This window comes from Rana temporaria, chromosome 1, assembly GCF_905171775.1.
Source record: "Rana temporaria chromosome 1, aRanTem1.1, whole genome shotgun sequence".
NCBI lineage: Eukaryota > Metazoa > Chordata > Amphibia > Anura > Ranidae > Rana > Rana temporaria.
The window spans coordinates 252,919,442-252,941,398 of record NC_053489.1 but is presented as its reverse complement, the minus strand read 5'-3'; the positions used below and the strand labels follow the sequence as shown (position 1 = coordinate 252,941,398).

The window sequence follows — 21,957 nt, the reverse complement described above, 5'->3', positions numbered from 1 at the left end:
CAGCTCAGATAGAAAATAAATGCCATGCTGTAAGGGCAAAAATGGCAGCAAATCTATGCGCATGTATCATGTATCTTTTTTCCAAGCAGCAGCATGCATTGTGTATATACACATACCTGTGCATGTGGATTGTGATACCTCCAGCACATTGTATACAATATGCTTTTAATGATATCCGTACATGCTTTCTGTTTAAAAACAATCCTGCTGCTCCAGGTCAACCGGCAATAATGGTATCTGCAATCCAGCTATGCATGGGGTGCGTGTACATATGAAGAAAGAAGATTGGACTGCTGCACACTCATATAATGCAGATAAAAGCTTCTTTATTCAAAACATCATCAATAAAAACAGGCACAAGGCATATTGGCAGGGGAACAAAAGGTTGATGCTTTTCAAACGTTTAATACATGCTTTGTCAAAACTGTCAACAGTTTTGAGAAAACACGTATTAAACATGTGAACCGCGTCAACAATTTTGACAAAGCATGTATTAACCATGTGAAAGGCGTCAACCTTTTTTTCCTCCGCCAATATGCCTTGTGCCTGTTTTTATTGATGATTTTTTGAATAAAGAAGCTTTTATCTGAATTATATGGGTGTGCAGCCATCCAATCCTTTCTTTACATGCTCTATGTGGTTTTGTTTCTGCATAAGAATAATTAAGATCCTCAATGGAATTTAGACCCCAAAACACTCACAATTATATTTTTGACATGTCACTGCAGACCAATAGTATGTTCAAACTTCTTAGTAAATCTACTAATGTGACATGTGTGCCTGCCTGTTTCAATGAACATTGCAGGCACAAAGTAATTACTGTGAGGATACCTCTTCTTCCTTTCTTGTAGGGTCTTTACCAAACACTAGAGTTGGGCTGAAGACCCTCCAGTTCGGTTCGCCCCAGAACTCTGGAACATCGAAAAAGTTTGGAACTGAACCGCAAATTAAAGTCTATGGGACCCGAACTTGAAAAATAAAAAATGCCCATTTTGAAGGCTTTTATACAAGTTATTGGCCATACAAAGGGTATGGGGGTCTGGGCACTGCCCTGGGGGAGATGTATCAATGCAAAATGTTATTTTTTTTAAAAGATTGTTTTTACAGGAGAAGTGGTTTTACTGATGCTTAAAGTGAAACAATAAAAATAACACAATCCTTTAAATATAGTGCCTGGACGGTCCCCTTAGTCTGCCTGTAAAGTGGCGTATCTGTACCATGTATAGAACCTGCTGCAGCAAAACTGACATTTCTAAAGAAAAAAATGTACTTTTAAATTTCCGGCAATACAATACCATTATCAGCAATACAAAAATGTAAAATAAAATGGCTTGGGGGTCCACCCCAATCCATACCAGGCCATTCAGGTCTGATATGGATTTTAAGGGGAACCCCATGCCAAAATAAATTAAAAAAACTTGTGGGGTCCTCCCAAAATCCATACCAGACCCTTATCCGAGCATGCAGCCCAGAATGTCAGGAAAGGAGGGGACGAGTGAGTACCCCCCCCTTCTGAACCATACCAGGCCACATGTTGAGGGCATGTGGCCTGGTTTAGTTCAGGAGGGGGGTACACCCTCCCTTTCCTGTCCTGCCAGGCTGCATACTCAGATAAGGGTCTGGTATGGATTGTGAGGGGGACCCCACACCGTTTTTTTTTTTGGCATGGGGTTCCACTTAAAATCCATATCAGACCAAAAGGTCTGGTATGGATTGGGGGACCCCACACCATTTTTTCTTCACTTATTCTATTGCCGGCAGTGGGTTTTTTTTCAGCTGTCAGCGGAGAAGCCCGTTGACAGCTGATGACTCATCCATTGTTAAGGACACAGAAGCCCACTCCTTAACAACCAGCTATGCACTCTGCAGCATGCAGCGCATCGGTGCCTTCATCTCCTGGAAAGCAACACTTGGGGTCTTTCAGGCCTGGACTATAGTCTTTTTAGACTATAGAAATAGAGATAACTTTTGTTGGTAAGCATACAGGTCGGGTATGGGACAATGCAGAAGGTCCAACTGGGCATCCTTGCACACTGTCACATGAAATAGAGTTTGAAGTAGGCCAAACCCATTTGACCAAAACTCTACCAATCTCGGGCACGACCACCACGTGTGCAACACATCCCCCCGTTGTTCACAACAATTTCAAAAGCAGCTCTCACTACATCCAGGGGAGGCATGGAAACCCTATTTTTATCTTTTACTGGGCTCCAATTTTTATTTTGTTATTTTTAGCTGCAGTTACTATGTGGGTATCTTAGAAATTGGATAATGCTGTGCCCACATTAACTTTTTTTAGTTAATTACACACTGCCACTCATGGCACTGGCTTTAAGTAAAGTGAATATGTGAAAGTCTTTATGTCTTAACAAAAACATTTCGGTAATAAATACTATGAGTTGTACATTATAAGTGGAATGAATTTGTACATGCATATGAACCTTTTATCAGTGTGCACCAAATCCCTTAATGACTGTTATTTTTGCATCAACCAGAAAATGAAATGGTTTGTGTGACTGTTCACGTGTCAATATGTGTAACAAGTCTCAATATAAAGATAATATGTCCACTTTTAGCACACACAAATTACAGTTTAGATCCCCATTTTCTCTAATGTTGTAACAGGTTATGTAAGCTGTTTTATTTTGCAATTTACTTACGTTTATTTATTTTTGCATGAACATCTGGCATAGAGCAGGGCTGCTTCACCCCACAGATTATTTCCTTGATTACCTCCCATTCTTTATCAGTAACCTTGTAACTTTGTTTGACCGTTTGACCGTCCCCAGTGTGAACAGTTGTGCCTTTCTTCTTTGAATTTTCGCCATCCAACATTAAATATACCTGACTGGCATCTGAATTAGTGCCCAGAATTGAGCATGTTATTGTTGCATTGTCATTTAGAAAATCTTCTCTGGATGGTAATTCTACCTTCACAGTTGGTGTGACAAAGTTTGCTTGACATGCTGAGGACAGAGAGACATGTTTCAGGACAGATTTACACTTCATATTAATCTCTTCCATCAGATAAACAGATACAATTCCATAAAATATGCAAGCCGTATAAAGGCTCAGTGAAGAAACCTAGCATTGTAATGAAATTTTAGGCACATTCAGCCATAAGTAGTTAGTGAAACTTAAAGAGAAACTTCAGACCAGCACTGTTTTGGTCCCGTCCTCACTGTTTCGCCTTGCCATCTTTGGATATGCATGTGCAGATGTGCTGCAGGTCTCTGCCAAGTCTTTGGCTCTTTACAGAGACCTGCAGCACATCTTCCCATACATGGGGAAGACCCCCGCAGTCAAGCACACTGCTGGTATCTGGGTCCTTGATATCTGTATTGTCTGCATGCTTGCGACGGAATCCCCTGTGTTTGTTCAAATGTGCTGCAGGTCTTTCCTGACTCCTAAATACCTACTGCACACTTGCCCATGCATGGAAACCTGTGGCACACATGCATCCTTCAGTAAAACTGCAGGGGACATCCCAGGAGGTAGTGGGGGCTTTACATCATTCTTGCCTAGGCAATGCTAAAAAGGTTCAAAACCATACTTAAATTAGAAAACATTATCCAATTGTGAAAGGATGGGGAAGGGGGAACTAGGAGCAAGGAAGCTGTTTTAATGAGTGTAGGTCCTTTTAAAGGGGCCTGTTGACAGTGTCATCGATTTTGGTAATATGCTAATTGGTTAATTAATGTATTGTGATGTAGAGCATCTAAATTTTTATGACCTACAAATATTAATTTGTTATCCTTCTTTGTTATGATTATAAATGAGTATGACACTCACAGTCCCCCAATGGTAAACATTCAGATTTTGCCCATAGTTATGCTGCGTGTCTACATCAGTTTGCATGTTGAGGAATATGTCCATGTTCACATCAACTCTGTCTCTACTTATCTGTGGAGCTTGCAATTGTTTTCAAATCTTTATGTTGGTCACTTAATTGTACGAACGTTGTCACTGTGGTGACCTTTATTACTGTGTGTTTATATTCTTTTTTCTAATTAAAAATTAAACTATTTTTATATATCATTGTGCCATACCTGGGTACCACAACAGTCCTACCATCATTGGTTATCAGGGTTACTGTTAGGAGTAGTCCCTGGTTTATCTCCTTTCCCCATGTTTTTAACTACATAATTTATAGGATGATGGTACCCCCCCCCCCCCAGCCCATTAACCTATTGAGGCAACCAATCTCAATCTACATCAGTTTGCAGAAATAGATAATTGCAAAACAGTTGAACACAAAAATTGTGGGTCTTATTTACTAAAGACATTTTTGTACTTAGAAAAGTAAATATTCACTGAGGGCAGTAAATAAGATTAACCACTTAAAGGGGTTGTAAAGGTTTGATTTTTTATTTTTTTTCTCCGCGTCATACAGTATCTGTCCATAGACGCCGAGTGTATGACTCGGTCCCGTCCCCCAGCAGCTGCGTCTATGGATGTGATTGACAGAAGTGAGAGCCAATGGCTGCACTGCTATAAATCTATCCAATCAACAGCCAGATTCCGTAGGATGCATTAAGGTGAAAAAACACAAACCTTTACAACCCTTTTAAGGAGCTTCTTTCTGAGATGTGGTGTTTAAACATTTTTTTTGCTAGAAAATTAATTAGAACCCCCAAACATGATATATATATTTATTTCTAACAACCTAGAGAATAAAATGGCGGTCATTGCAATACTTTTTGTCACACCGTATTTGCGCAGCGGTCTTATAAGTGCACTTTTTTGGAAAAAAATATATTTTTTGAATAAAAAAATAAGACATCAGTAAAGTTAGCCCAATTTTCTTTTATATTGTGAAAGATAATGTTATGCCGAGTAAATTGATACCCAATATGTCACGCTTCAAAATTGTGCCCGCTCGTGAAATGGCGACAAACTTTTACCCTTAAAAATCTCCATAGGCAAAATGTAAAACATTCTACAGGTTACATGTTTTGAGTTACAGAGGAGGTCTAGGGCTAGAATTATTGCTCTCACTTACTCTTACTTTTTGCTATAATAAATATCCCCCAAAAATATATATAAAAAAAATGTTTTCCTCAGTTTAGGCTGATACCTATTCTTCTACATATTTTTTGTAAAAAAAAAAAAATCGCAAATTTTTTTTATTGATTGGTTTGCGCAAAAGTTATAGCATTTACAAAATAGGGGGTATTTTTATGGCATTTTTATTAATATTTTTTTTTTTACTAGTAATGGCGGCGATCAGCGATTTATTTTTTCAGTACTGCAACATTATGGCGGACACTTCGGACACTTTTGACACATTTTTGGGACCATTGGCATTTTTATAGTGATCAGTGTTTAAAAAATTATTGGAATACTATAAAAATGCCACTGGCAGGAAAGGGGTTTACACTAGGTGGCGGGGAAGGGGTTAAGTATGTTCCCTGGGTGTGTTCTAACTGTAGGGGGGGTGGCCTTACTAGGGGAAATGACTGATCGCTGTTCTTTCATTGTATGGTCAGGCATTTTTTTCCCCTGACAGGATCGGGAGCTGTGTGTTTACACACACAGCTCCCGGTCCTCGCTCTGTAACGAGCAATCGCGGGTGCCCGGCGGTGATTGCGCCCGCCGGGCACGCGCACAGGAGTCAGGGATGAGCGGGGGCGCGCGCCCCCGGCGGCCCGCACGCACCACTAGTGGCTGCTTGAAGAGCCGACGTAGAGCTACGGGCTCTCGCGCAGGGGAGACGACCTGCCGCCGTAGAACTGCGGTGGCTGGTCGGCAAGTAGTTAAAAAATGTTTTGTTTTTTTCTTATTTATTTTACTTTTTATTTAAAATGTTTACACTGTTCTTTAACTACTTGATTACACACAGAGCTCCACGTCCCTGGCTCTGTCATTGCCGATCGTGGGTACCTAGCGGACATCGCGGCCGCCAGGCACGCGCATCGGCATCTCAGGGACACGCCACGTGCGCGCCCCCCAGTGGCCGGAGGACCCGAGGACGTCATATGACGTCCTCCTGGATTTATAGAGCCACCTTGAGGCTGTCTTTTGACTATGGCCGGGGCTCAAGTAGTAAAAAAAAAATGGGGTCACATTTTTTGTAAACATCCCTTGTAATAGACAAAAGCATGACAGGACCTCTTAAATATGAGTTCTGGGGTCAAAAAGACCTCAGATCTCATATTTACACTAAAATGCAATAAAAGTAAATAAAAAATGAATGTAATTGAAAAATAAATAAAAAATAAATGTCCCTTTAAGAGCTATGGGCGGAAGTAACATTTTGATATGGAGACTGGTGGGGGCCATCTTCCCCTCACTCATCTCCACATCACACAAGGGAGCAGATGTGATCGCCTCTCCAGCCACCGATAAAAGTGATCTTGCGGCAAATCCGCCACAGAGACCACTTTTGTTTTGAAACGGACCACCCGCTCTTGAAGAGGATACCGGGGTTATGGTAGCTAGCTGCTACCATAACAACGGTATTCCTCTTCAAAGTAGTGGCGTATAACAATGGCGGGCGGTCTGTAAGTGGTCACATGGTCACAAACTACAAGAAACTTCTTACTTCTGTGTTTGCCAACAAGGGTTTCTCAACCACGTACTAAGTCATGTTTTGCTTGGAGGCCCAATACTTATTTTTACTCACTGATGTGCAACTTAATTTATAGCATTTGTTTTTTGTGTTTTTTTCTGGATTTTTGGTTAATATTCTGTCATTTAAAATACACCTATGATAAACATTATAAACCCTTAATTTCTTTGTAAGTGGGCAAACTTAAAAAATCTGCAGAGGATCAAATAATAATTTTCCCCACTGTACATTCTTTGATATAGCCATGTAAGCTAAAGCAAACAAAAAAAACGGTATTGTTTATAAAAATCAAGTAAAGAGAATGGGACACTTTGCAACCGTCATAGCAGTTCTGCAGACCTATGAGTTCATGTGTCAATTTGTAGTAGACTAACACTTTAACAAATAATTCACACATCCCTTGCATATATATTTACCTAAACATTTGCTAATATTTTTTATGTTATTTTCTGTCGTCAAATTTGCTTGACATGTATATTCGTCCTCCATGTTCCAGCTCTCCTTGCTGATATTCAGTGAGCCTCTTCCAAAGTATAAACCACCATCACCCTTTAAAGGTTTGAAGCTTTTATCAGTATAAAAGGGACTTCCATTTTTAAGCCACTGGAGATTCACATTATGGCCTTTAAAATTTGATACAAGACACACTACTGGCACAACATTGTCTTCAGGTTTAATACCACAAGAAGGAAGAAGGACTTCAATATTACTTTTTCCTTCAAAAGGACTTTTGCAGTAGTTATCTGTAAGAAATAGATTTACATGCAAAGCAATATATTAAATACAGTTAGTTGAAGTTATGGCTTGGCATAAAGACTGGCACAAGTTTGAAAGCAGATCTAGGAGGAATAACAAAATGTTTCAACAAAAGAAGAAGAAAATCATCCACTTTGCACTTGTTTCCACTGGACCAAATTGCAGCGCTATGTGTTAATTTTTATTTTTTTAACATTAAAGGCAAGCTGTTAATAGAAAGTTCATTTTTAGGGTGGAACTCCGCTTTAATTCTGCCCCATAAGCAAATGGACATACTGGGGGAGATTCAGATAGAGATACGACGGCGTATCTCCTGATACGCCGTCGTATCTCTGAGATCCGACGGTCGGATCTATGCGACTGATTCATAGAATCAGTTACGCATAGATCTCCCTAAGATCCGACAGGTGTAAGTGACTTACACCGTCGGATCTTAGGCTGCAATCTTCCGCTGGCCGCTAGGTGGCGTTTCGTGTTTTACTCGCAACGAATATGCACATGAGGAGATCCGCCGATTCAGAAACGAATGCCCGCCCGTCGCTTTTTTTTACTTCGTTTGCGTTCAGCTTTTTCCGGCGGATAGTTACCCCTGCTATATGGGGCGTATCCTATGTTAAATATGGCCGTCGTTCCCGCGCCAAGTTTTGAATTTTTACGTTGTTTGCGTAAGTCGTTTGCGATATCGGGTGGAAGTAATTTACGTTCACGCCGAAACCAATGACGTCCTAGCGACGTCATTTGGAGCATGCACACCGGCCGGCGCATGTGCAGTACGATCGGCGCAGGGAAGTGCCTGATTTAAATAATACACTCCCCCCTAGCCGCAGAATTTGAATTCCGCCGGAGGATTTACGATCCGCCGGCGCAACTTTAGAGGCTAGTGCTTTCTGAATACAGCACTTGCCTCAAAAACTTGCGCTTGCAGATCGTAAATAATATAGATTACGCGGATCTAGAGATCCGCTAATCTATCTGAATCTACCCCACTGAAGATAGTGTCCCCAATATGTGCATAAGCTGGCCATTGCATTTACTGTTTTTTTTGCAATCCATATACACATGTCACATGCAACACATGTACCATCGGAATAAATTCCGCATCACAACAAAGTTAATTGTCTCATTGGAATCATATACAACTCATTTTACTGCAAATTTACAAGCAAATTTAAACAAAAAACTGTCATAAGAAACAGTGCTTACTACTACTGATCAACTTCTGAATTTTCTAGATGCTTGGCTGCTATGACCATTTTACTTCAATATTGTCTGCAAGTATTTGTCTCATCAAAATAATTAAATCAAGAGTTATTATGCTTTTTTAAGGTAAGAGACTCAGAAAGTATCAACCCTGTCACCAATGGCAGCAAATGAACCCTAACCCATACTGTAAAGGAAAATTATGTATTTTTATTTTCTTGTGAGTCTTGTCCTAGAACTTAGCTGTGATGCAGAATTTATTCCGATGGTACATGTGTAGCATGTGACATGTGTATATGGATTGCAACAAATCCAGCTTATGCACATATTGGGGACACTATCTTCAGTATTTCCATTTGCTTATGGGGCACAATTAAAGTGGAGATCCACCCCCAAAAATGAACTTTCTATTAACAGCTTGCCTTTAATGTAAAAAAAAAAAAAAATGTAAAACAATTTTTTTTTACTCACTTCTATCTGACTTTTACTAGGCAGATTTCGTAATCTGCCTAGTTCCTGGTCCTAGGTGGTTCAGCTTCCTGTCCTAAGACCCCATTGCCTCCTGAGAAATGATCACACTCATTTTCCAGGAGTCTCTGGGCATTACTGTGCCTAAAAATCGCCCAGCATGCACCTCTCCCTGAAAACCAGGAAGAAAAAGGAACTGGGCTTCACATGCCCACACATATTATGAATACGGCCACAACATGAGCTGAAGGATAAAAGGCAAGTGTTTGCAATGATTTCTGGAACGATTTGGGAGCTATTAATATGTTTTAGGGACTAATTAATGTGATTAATGTTAGTTTGCAAAAAAAATAAAAAATTATACCCAGAACACCACTTTAAGGCTGTTCTCAGACACTATTGTGAATGGACATGCTCTGACCATCCCTAGGTATCTAGTCTTACCCATGTAAAGGCTAATGCCAGCTTATTAGAAAAATCAACAGTGATTGATCAGGTGAAAATTGCTAAATTCCCCAGTATCTGTTAAAGAACAGCTCATGTCCACACGGGTACACAAAAACTTCTCAGTACAATACATAGGCCATATAATGAAGGGTGAAATCCCTCCATTCACAAAGAATGTTAAAACACAACACTTTCACCCTTGAATTTCCAAGATATAAAAATTGCCCACTTAGATAGGTGGATTAACCATTTGAACAGATTTACGGTCGCATCACTGTGATGCAGTTCTATTTTGTATTAGTAGACAGAGAAAAATCAACCTAGATGTCTGTGGCACTAGGCAGGATAATAAATATGTCATAAGAGGGCGAATTTGAAACTGTGAAAGAGGCTTATTATTGAAGATATGTATATGTGTAGATATAGAAATAATGTCTGCTGGTAGTAGAAAAGCATTTTTTGTTGTCCTTTGCTGCTCAATTCTTGTTTGGAAATTAACCTTATTCTTCCTTCATAAGTCTGGGCTCCCTGTAGACTGCAAGGTACTGTTAAAAATTTCCTTTTGGCAGGATAGATAGATAGATAGATAGATAGATAGATAGATAGATAGATAGATAGATAGATAGATAGATAGATAGATAGATAGATTAGCTGTTTAACAACATTATGCAGTAACTTACTTGTGAGAATGACAGGCGTGTTGTTCTGAGAAGTGCAGGTGAGTTGATTTGTCCCCCAGTCACTAACAGCAATCTTCATGAATGTGGCGTAGATATATTTTTTATCAGAGTATACAGATATGGAAATGTTTTTGTAAGTAGTTTCAGGCTTCATTTCTATCTTTTTCCAGGGCAAAGCATCTTTTAGAAGACAGCCAACAGTTACTTTTGGAGAAGTGTCCAGCACACTACAGCACGGAAGTAAGGGTAGCAGATTGCCAGAAGATGAATTAACTGCAAAAAAATTAAAATGATTACATCAGATGTTCAAAGAAAATAGAACCGCGTTCTAGCACATGTTAAAGGATGAGTCAAATGGCCAGTACGTCTGTCATGCAGGGTCCTTGGTTTAAAGGGGTTGTAAAGGTACACTTTTCCCCTAAATAGCTTCCTTTACCTTCGTGCAGTCCTCCTTCACTTACCTCATCCTTCCATTTTGCTTTGTCCTTATTTCTTCTGAGAAATCCTCACTTCCTGTTCTTCTGTCTGTAACTCCACACAGTAATGCAAGGCTTTCTCCCTGGTGTGGAGTGTCGTGCTCGCCCCCTCTCTTGGACTACAGGAGAGTCAGGATGCCCACTAACACACATCTCCTTTCTCTATCTGCAACATAGAGAACATCCTGACTCTCCTGTAGTCCAAGAGAGGGGGCGAGCACGACACTCCACACCAGGGAGAAAGCCTTGCATTACTGTGTGGAGTTACAGACAGAAGAACAGGAAGTGAGAATTTCTCAGAAGAAATAAGGACATTTAACCCTCCTCTTATGTTGGCTTTCTGTTACTATCCATGATGTTAACGGGTCGGTTTTGACCCGTGTCTTAAATCAGCCATAAAATACCCTCTGAACAACTATTTATAATCCAATTTGTTTCCTACCTCTTGGTTACCTTGTTAGGCTTCTTTATCCTTGAAAAGATTGGTTTTAATATATTTGGTGTGACCCCTTAGACCTTTCTTTTGATAGCATACCTCTCATTTTCAAATTTAAAAAATGGTAAAATAAACCTCAATAGAATATTATAAATTGGTCCTATGTTTCTTTACTTTATTTAGAGAAGCAGACAAGCAGGCAAAGAGATAGGCCCCTCCCTAACTACAGCTCACAGGGTTGAGAGGTGATTGGCTGTCAGTGTTACTAAGCAGAGAGAGTGTTTATGATTTCAGTTTTGGCACTTATTAGTGTCCTATAATCCTATATTATAACTGGGTCAGAATTGACCCTAACACCATAAACGTCTTAATTTTCACCACAGTATTTTATAATTTAGTGAAAAGGATTCTTTTTCTATTACATTGTTTAAACAGAGGTTCCTGACAAAGTAAAAAATTCTTGATGCAATAAACAAATTTATGTGATACTTATAGACATTCAAAAGCTGAAAACGGGTCGGTTCTGACACTAACACAATAGGAGGGTTAAAAGCAAAATGGAAGGATGAGGTAAGTGAAGGAGGACTGCACTAAGGTAAAGGAAGATATTTAGGGAAAAATATATTACCTTTACAACCCCTTTAAATCCTTACCAGGACACTACCTGCATGGAGTTTGCATGTTCTCCCTGTGTTTGTGTGGGTTTCACTTTCTTCCAGGTACTCTGGTTTCCTCCAACACTTCAAAGACACACTGACGGGTTAATTGGCTCCTGTCTAAATTGACCCTTATATATATATGAATGTGAGTTAGGGACCTTAGACTGTAAGCTCCTTGAGAACAGGGACTGCTGTGACTGCACAATATATAAAAATGACTGTGTAAAATTATAAAATTGCAGTACAGTGGAACCTCGGATTGCGAGTAACGCGGTTAACGAGCGTTTCACAATACGAGCACTGTATTTAAAAAAATCCTAACTCGGTTTGCGAGTGTTGTCTCGCAAAACTAGCAGGATTCAGGCCAAAGCGGTGTGCAGTACCGCGTTTGGCCTAAAGGTGGGGGCGCCGGAGCCGAGAGGAGCCAAACAGCGCGGATTGGTAATGCTCGGAGAGACTCGGAAAGACACGAAAAAAATCAATTCCCAAGCCTTTCCGAGGTTTGCCAAGGTCAGCTGAGATGTCCTCGGGCCTTTCCGTCCGTTTCCGAGGCTCTCCGGTGCCCCCCACCTCTGGCCGCATGCGGTATTGCATGCCATCGAAGTCAATGCGGAACAAATTATTTTCGTTTCCATTGACTTCAATAGGGAAATTCGCTTTGATATGCAAGTACTTCGGATTACCAGCATTCTCCTGGAATGGATTATGCTCGTAATCCGAGGTTCCACTGTATAGCCTCTAGGAGATATATGTGTAATATATTATAAATTCAAAGTACCATCACCCAAGGAATTAGAGATATAGGGCCAAATCCTCAGCCAGGCGGTGTAACTTAACTTTTTCCATTTAAGTTACACCGCCGCAAATTTCCCAAGTTAGTGCCCGATCCACAAAGCACTTACCTGGGAATTTGCAGCGGTGTAACTTAAATTCCCCCGGCGCAAGGCGTTCCTCTTCAGATGGGGGCGATTCCCATTTAAATGAGGCGCGCTCCCGCGCCGGCCGTACTGCGCATGCTCGTGACGTCATTTTCCCGACGTGCATAGCGCGAAATTACATTATGCAGAGCTTTGTGGATCGCGACGGGTCAATAAAGTTGCGTCGGGAAAAAAAAAAGATACAGCGAAAAAAAAATAATTTCAAAATAAAAAATAAATTGCGTCGCTGGACAGAAGGGTCTGCTTTTACATGGTGTACTAACTTTACACTTTGTAAAAGCAGCCCTAATTTTGCGTTTGCAAACTAAAACTTACGGAGAAAAAACGAAGCTGAAAAGCTTTGTGGATCTCCGTAAGTGCTAATTTGCATACCCAAGGTGGCATTTCGACACAAAATGCCCCCAGCGGCGGATGCAGTACTGCATCCTAAGATCCGGCAGTGTAAGTCCCTTACACATGCCGGATCTTCTGGCTAACTATGGAAAACTGATTCTGTGGATCAGTTCCATAGTTAGAAACAGGGATACGACAGCGTATCAGTAGATACGCCGTCGTATCTCTTTTGAGTATTTGGCCCATAGAAATCGGAATTATTTGGTCCCCAAACCAAAGTTCCAAAGGGTGGGGACAATTGGACTATCTCGGTACAGATTTGAAAAGTAAACTCAGGTGTGGAAACACATATATAGAAAAACATAAATTAGGTTTTTATTAATACAAAATCAATAAAATAATCATATACAGATTAAAAGCATGATGGCAAGCCATAGATATCACCAGTATAAAAGGTCCCAAAAGGGTTTGGTGACATCCACTGCCCCATTTTGGCAAGGGCTATAGGGAAGCAGTTCTGCTCCTTTTCCCCATGTACATCATATTTTTGTGTTTTCTATGTATGAGACTGTACTATTGATTTGATTCATTGTATAATTTTTTTGAATAAATTGTCAATTAAATTACAGATATTCTCCTGACGAAGCGGCAATAGACTGCAAAACTAGTTAAGATGTCTTTCGTGACCCACAATCCCATTGTGATTCTCCCCTTTTGGGGAGCTTTATACTGGTGATATGTATGGATTACCGTCTTGCTTTTAATCTGTATATGAAAAGGCGGGGGCAATTGGACTATCTCGGTACAGATTTGTAAAGTAACCTCAGGTGTGGATGTATGGATTGCCATCATGCTTTTAATCTGTATATGATTCTGTGTCGTCTTTTATTGGTTTTGTATTAATAAAAACCCTATTTATATTTTTCTATATATGTGTTTCCACACCTCAGTTTACTTTTCAAATCTGTACCGAGATAGTCCAATTGCCCCCACCTTTTGGACCTTTAGTTTGGGGACCAAGTAAATACCAATTTATATATCTCTACTTTGTAAAATTGTTGGTGCTATATAAATACCTATAAGGAATTATACAAGTTTTGAAATTTAGATGAATTCCAACAGGTTTGATCATCTATCAACTTCTTTAAAGGGGTTGTAAAGGTACAATTTTTTTTTCCTAAATAGCTTCCTTTACCTTAGTGCAGTCCTCTTTCACTTACCTCATCCTTCCATTTTGCTTTTAAATGTCCTTATTTCTTCTGAGAAATCCTCACTTCCTGTTCTTCTGTCTGTAACTCTACACCGTAATGTGAGGCTTTCTCCCTGGTGTGGAGTGTCATGCTCACCCCCTCCTTTGGACTACTGGAGAGTCAGGACGCTCTCTACGTTGCAGATAAAAAAAGGAGCTGTGTGTTAGTGGGCGTCCTGACTCTCCTGTAGTCCAAGGGAGAGGTGAGCACGACACTCCACACCAGGGAGAAAGCCTCGCATTACTGTGTGTAGTTACAGACATAAGAACAGGAAGTGAGGATTTCTCAGAAGAAATAAGGACATTTAAAAGCAAAATGGAAGGATGAGGTAAGTGAAGGAGGACTGCACTAAGGCCCCTTTCAGACTGGGGCGGGAGCTGCGGTGGCAGTATATCGCCGCTAAAAATAGCGGCGCTATACCGCCGGAATTGCCGCGGGTATTAGCCGCTAGCGGTGCGGTATTAACCCTGGCCGATAAAGAGTTAATACCGCCCGCAATGCGCCTCTATAGAGGCGCATTGCGGGCGGTATTGCCGCGGTTCCCATTGTTTTCAATGGGAAGGAGCGGTGAAGGAGCGGTATACATGCCGCTCCTCTCACCGCTCCAAAGATGCTGCTGACAGGAGATTTTTTTGTCTCCCGCCAGCGCATCGCCTCAGTGTGAAAGCCCTCGGGCTTTCACATTGAGTCTGCAGTGCAGGAGTTTTTCAGGCGGGATAGCAACGCTATTTTTAGCGCTTTACCGCCTGAAAAACTCCTCAATGTGAAAGGGGCCTTAGGTAAAGGAAGCTATTTAGAAAAAACAATTTACAACCCCTTTAATCTGCTGGGAACCCATCTCCAAGATACCAGCTTGGTGCCCCCCATCTGGTAAAATGGGAATTAGCAGTTATGGTTGGGTAACCCAACTTCATGTGCCTAGGAGGCATTGCCCCATCTGTGCTCCTTGCAGTTATGTTTTAAAGGAACACTAAAGGCCACCTGGCGCGCCGCGTCATCCGCTGTGATTGACAGCAGCACCAGCCAATGGCTGCGCTGCTATCAATCCGTCCAGCCTAGCCAATCAACGGCCAGGCCGGGAACCGAAGAGGATCACGCGGACCAGCGCGGGACTTTCGAGGGGTCAGGTTCGAGGGGGGGGGGGGCGGTACCGTTGGATGTTTTTTCACCTTAATGTATAGGATGCATTAAGGTAAAAAAACATTTACCTTTACAACCCCTTTAATATATTGGCAAAATAAAGCAACATATTTCGGTAACTGTATGAAGTTGTAATATAAGATATGAAAATACAGCACTCAACAAATTTTTTTTTTTTTTTTTTTTTTTTATTATTTCACCTGACTTTATTCATATCTTTTCTCAACATTTACTTGCATATTAATCTATCCAGGTGCAGCAGTCACAGGGTTGGAAAACATTACAACACACTACCAAAGGCACTTAAACAGTTGCAGCAACAGTTTAAAACAAACAGCCAGAATTATAGGAATTGCTTCAAAAATTCTTATGCAATACTCGTGGGTCTTGCAAATCAAATCCCTGTGACACCTCACTGCCCACTGTTGCTACCTCCTTCCATATATAATTGTAGTAACAGTAACTATATATATATATATATATATATATATATATATATATATATATATATATATAATATATATGAATTAAAACTGGTATCTCAAGATCTCAAGACATCTTGATATGAGTAGTCGACAGCATAAATGGGTAAATGACCGCACCAGCAGGGAAGACACTGGCGCTACACAAGTCATTCATTCATACAATTACAACACAAGATCTAATAGTGATAATGCAAAAAGGGTGGTTGGCTGATGTTATATTAAATGATTTTATCATTAGGCTATTCTGTTATATTGCTATGCTATTTGCAAATGGGGGGAGATAGCTATGATAAAGATAGTGGAGTATGTAGCAGAACAAACACAGACTGTGTGAAATAAGAAAGACCTAGGAATGAACAAAGTGATTTGAAGAGGAGAGAGAATAATCTCTCTTTCACTTGCTGGTGGTAGGCCGATCTACAGAGTGGTCAGCAGCATGCAAAAAATGGGATTAAGCTTTAAAGAAAAGCATTATTAAATCCAAAAGCCAACATTTATTATATTGCAGCTTACCAATTCTTAGATGTGATGGCTGCATTTGTTTTCATTTTTAGGCTTTCTTTCCCTTATTTACTCCTAGTGATCTGGCCAGTAAGTCTGTTTTTATTTTTCAACTGAACAAACTGTGCTGCAGATGTAGCAGTTAGAGGGTTGAGGCGAACCATTTACCACTGACGGGGATGTTTACAAAAAGCAGCTTTTATTTATTTATTTATTTATGTAAAACCTTTATGGCAAAAAAAATCTGTTACTGTAACTGCTTAAAATGGAAGTGAACCCTCCATTACAACTTTCACCTACAGATAAGCCTAGATTAAGGCTTACCTGTAGGTGTTTGCAATATCTCCTGAACCTACACGGTTTAGGAGATATTTGCCAAAGAGAATGCACTCTGAATGCACTGAGAATGCCGGTTTTCTGAATGTAGAATGCCAGCTTTGACGTCATCGCCGCTCCGGCCAATCACAGCGCCGGAGCGGCGATACCCGGAAGTAACCTCCGGGAGAGATGGCTGAGGCTGGAGGGGAAGACGAGGGCGGCTTCGATCTAAGGTAAGTAATGCATAATGAGCTAGTATGCTAGTCATCCAGGTTTTTATTTTTAAAACGATTTATTTGGGTTTACAACCGCTTTAACCACTTAACCACCGGACCATTTGGCTGCCAAATGACCAGGCCAGTTTTTGCGATTCGGCACTGGGTCGTTTTAACTGACAATTGTGCGGTCGTGCGACGTGGCACGTGGCTCCCAAACAAAATTGACGTATTTTTTTCCCACAAATAGAGCTTTCTTTTGGTGGTATTTAATCACCTCCGCGTTTTTTATTTTTTGCGCTATAAACAACATTCTCGGCACCAGCTTTATATCCCACTTGTATTTTATTTCCAGTTCCTACACGCTTTCCCCCCCCCCCCCGCTTTCAGTGTTATGCTGTGCGTGGCCGCTTGGATGTTTGGGTGGCACTGTGTTCTCTCAACACCTGGGGGCTGCAATGCGCTCAGTGGGTCCTCCCTTTCCTCCGCATCGGCACTACACTCCTTACGCCGTGCGTGTGACGTCACTTCTCGACGTCATCACGCCGACGTTTAGCGTTTACATTCTCGGGTCCCTGTGGAGAAATGTTTGCGCCTGTTGCTGAGTGCACACCGGCTAAATTGATCTGCTGGTGGCGCCATTATGCAACTATGGGGTGATTCCTTTTTTCATAGATGTTCTATTTTTCTTTAGTTTCAGCCCATTCATATCTTTACAATTTTCCTTTCACTTTTTGAAACAGTTTTCATATTCTTCACAACAAACCAAATCCCTCCACTAATCTCTATTTGAGAAATTACACTGGGTTCACTACTAACTATTACTATGTACAATATATTACTGTTATAAACTATACACATATTTAATATTTTGTTCCCAGACATTCCTATCTTAAAGCGGAGTTCCACCCTATTTTACAACTTCTTTGCATTCGTTTTTACACTGCCCCCTTAAATACATTTGGGATGTTTTGTTTTTGTCTTTTAAAAACTCACGTTTTTATCTGTGAGTGTCTTATTCCCCCGCCGCGGCGGAATGGCCCCCCCCCCGCCGCATCCAGCGCTGCTATGCCTCCTGGGATATGTGTGTTATCATCCCCAGGCTGGGCTGAACATCGCAGCCGTGGATGAACATCTCGGGGGGCGGGAGGGAGGGAGGGCAGTGCCGCCCATATAGGTGGTGTCCTTCCTCTTCTCCCTCTCCAACTCCTCCCCCGTCCTAGCTCCTCCACCCGTCCTAGCACCGCCCCCGTCCTAGCACCGCCCCCGTCCTAGCTCCTCCACCCGTCCGTCACCGCCGCCCCCGTCCTCCTCCCTCCACCACCCGCCCATCTGCAGTCTGTCTCCGATGCACGGAGATACAGATCATCAGGCAGACAGAGCGAATCTCACTCTGTCTAATAGATCTGTATGTGAGAGCACCGAGCATAGTACAGCCCCGCCTCCCTGTACACCCCCGCCTCCCTGTACAGCCCCGCCTCCCTGTACATAGAAACAGAGCTCTGCACTGTGTGTTACAAGTCTAGTGCAGGGAGGCGGGGCTGTACTATGATCAGTGTACTCACATACAGACCAATTAGAGATGCGCTCTGTATGCCTGATCATCTGTACCTCCCCCCACTCTGCACTGGGCACTAATGTTGTCACTGCACCAATGTCACGCACTGACGTCACCGCACTGACGTCACCGCACTAACGTCACCGCACTGACGTCACCGCACTGACGTCACCGCACTGACGTCACCGCACTGACGTCACCGCACTGACGTCACCGCACTGACGTCACCGCACTAACGTCACCGCACTAACGTCACCGCACTAACGTCACCGCACTGACATCACCGCACTAACATCACCACCGCACTAACATCACCGCACGAACGTCACCGCACTAACATCACCGCACTAACATCACCGCACTAACGTCACCGCACTAACGTCACCGCACTAACGTCACCGCACTAACATCACCGCACTAACATCACCGCACTAACGTCACCGCACTAACGTCACCGCACTAACGTCACCGCACTAACGTCACCGCACTAACATCACCGCACTAACATCACCGCACTAACGTCACCGCACTGACATCACCGCACTAACATCACCACCGCACTAACATCACCGCACGAACGTCACCGCACTAACGTCACCGCACTAACATCACAGCACTAACGTCACAGCACTAACGTCACCGCACTAACATCACCGCACTAACATCACCGCACTAACATCACCGCACTAACATCACCGCACTAACATCACCGCACTAACATCACAGCACTAACATCACCGCACTAACATCACCGCACTAACGTCACCGCACTAACGTCACCGCACTAACGTCACAGCACTAACGTCACCGCACTAACGTCACCGCACTAACGTCACCGCACTAACGTCACCGCACTAACGTCACCGCACTAACGTCACCGCACTAACGTCACCGCACTAACGTCACCGCACTAACGTCACAGCACTAACGTCACAGCACTAACGTCACCGCACTAACGTCACCGCACTAACGTCACCGCACTAACGTCACAGCACTAACGTCACCGCACTAACATCACCGCACTAACATCACCGCACTAACATCACCGCACTAACATCACCGCACTAACATCACCGCAATAACATCACCGCACTAACATCACCGCACTAACATCACAGCACTAACATCACCGCACTAACATCACAGCACTAACATCACCGCACTAACATGACCGCACTAACAAAATGAATTTATTGACAGTGCACATGTCTGGTATATGTATACACACCACATATATAACAAGATATATATATCATCTTGTTATGTAGATATATCTGCACAGGAACAAATTATTTATTATATTTACTGGTTCCTGGAAGGAGGGGGGAGGGGAGGAGAGGTTTGCATAGATAAGGGGCGGTAACTTTCTCTGACACTCCCGTTGCTATTGAAACCTGATCTGAAACCATTACACTGCTTGTGCAGCACTGAGCATGTGCGAGGCTGAAATCCAGGAAGTCATACAGTCTGGCTTCATGATGCCCACACTTAAGATGGCCCCAGTCAATTTCTGTTTTATAAAGTGTCTAAATGCTGTAACAACCTAACAAAACGGACCTTAGTTTACAGACTAACTGTAGTAGAATACATTCAGCTTGTGTATTACAGGGGTATTTATATTTAAAAAGTTTTTTTTTTTCAATTTGTGGCCGGAACTCCGCTTTAACCACTTGCCGTCGCCGCACCGTCATAATACGTCCACAAGGTGGCTCTCCTAGGCGAGATCACGTATTATGACGTCCTGCCTTTTAGCCGCCACTAGGGGCGCACGCGCGCGCGCCCCCCGCTCGCCCCCGACTCCCGTGCGTGTGTCCGGCGGGCGCGATCGCCGCCGGGCACACGCGATCGCTCCTGTCAGCAGGGGAAATGCTGATTTTCTGTTCATACAATGTATGAACAGAAGATCAGTGTTTCCTCTAGTGAGGCCACCCCCCCCCCCACAGTAAGAACACACCCAGGCATACTTAACCCCTTCCCCGCCCCCTAGTGTTAACCCCTTCACTGCCAGTGGAATTTTTATAGTAATCTAATGCATTTTTATAGCACTGATCGCTATAAAAATGCCAATGGTCCCAAAAATGTGTCAAAAATGTCCGAAGTGTCCGCCATAATGTCGCAATACCGAAAAAAAAATCGCTGATCGCCGCCATTACTAGTAAAAAAAAATATTAATAAAAATGCCATAAAAATACCCCCTATTTTGTAAACGCTATAACTTTTGCGCAAACCAATCAATAAACGCTTATTGCGATTTTTTTTTACGAAAAATATGTAGAAGAATACGTATCGGCCTAAACTGAGGAAAAAAATGTTTTTTTATATATTTTTGGGGGATATTTATTACAGCAAAAAGTCAAAAATATTCATTTTTTTCAAAATTGTCGTTCTATTTTTGTTTATAGCGCAAAAAATAAAAAACGCAGAGGTGATCAAATACCACCAAAAGAAAGCTCTATTTGTGGGAAAAAAAGGACGCCAATTTTGTTTGGGAGCCACGTCGCACGACCGCGCAATTGTCTGTTAAAGCGACGCAGTCCCGAATCGCAAAAAGTACTCTGGTCTTTGGGCAGCAATATGGTCCGGGGGGTAAGTGGTTAAGAACCTCTCATCATCCTTGTCACATGGAGATTCCTGTCATTTTGTGTACCCCTGGACTCTACCCATTGTCGCATCCCTATATGTGCTCCCATGGAGATGCTGTGCTCCCAGCCTACCCGGCACCATTTGCCGCACCCTGCACCCACTGTCTGAGCTGGTGAGTGTGGCTGGTTGACCATCTAACACATTATTTTCATCTCGATACATAGTTTTTCTATTTATTTACAGTATGGCTCATTATTATAGAAAATTATCTAATATCCTCTAGGAATTCTGCTGCATCTGCTCCTGACGAGTGGACATATCCACAAAACGCGTAGAGCTCTATCTGATTCTACAGATACATCTCATATGAAATTATACCCATTTATTTACTACTTATCATATTTTATGATGCTGTTTTTATATATTATTTAGTAGACGTACATATATCATGTGGGTCTACATGTGGGTGTCGAACATGTTGCCACTGGCATTTTTTATGCCATATTATCTTGTATATTTATTATTATAATCATGTGCTGCTACATATGTACCTTCCATCATGTGAATGCCTTGTGCACGCTAATTGTATATATATGAAATTTATTTTATTGTTTCTAGATTTATACCAATAATAAAACATTTATATGGACATTTACCTATACTATCCAATTGCTTCATCTAAAGTCCCAATCTCCCTTTAAGTTGGATTAATTACAGGGATGGAGGCACTTAATTGTGCCTCATATAAAGTCCCAAATTCCCCCCTCTCTCGTATAAACAAAAATTGGGCGACAATTTTGTAAAAAAAAACAATATTTTGTTATATACTTTTTGCTATAATATCCCCAATTTTTTTTTAAAAAAGCAATTTTTTTCTCAGTTTAGGCTGATATGTATTCTTCTACATATGTTTGGTAAAAAAAATTGTAATAAGCGTACATTG

At 41.8% G+C, this 21,957-nt stretch overlaps 1 protein-coding gene and 1 gene segment (V, D, J or C); both read right to left on the bottom strand.

Moving 5' to 3' along the window:
- LOC120940874 overlaps positions 1–10,417 on the bottom strand; it is a 40,132-nt gene extending 29,715 nt beyond the window's left edge. The window contains exons 1-3 of the mRNA XM_040353971.1: positions 10,123–10,417; positions 6,988–7,314; positions 2,661–2,966 (exon numbers count right to left, since the gene is read on the bottom strand). Of these exons, the coding sequence (XP_040209905.1) occupies positions 2,661–2,966; positions 6,988–7,314; positions 10,123–10,276 (787 nt within the window). The 5' untranslated portion in view covers positions 10,277–10,417. The remainder of the gene's footprint in view (positions 1–2,660; positions 2,967–6,987; positions 7,315–10,122) is intronic.
- Positions 1–21,957, bottom strand: part of LOC120940889 — a 201,324-nt gene that overhangs the window by 130,222 nt on the left and 49,145 nt on the right.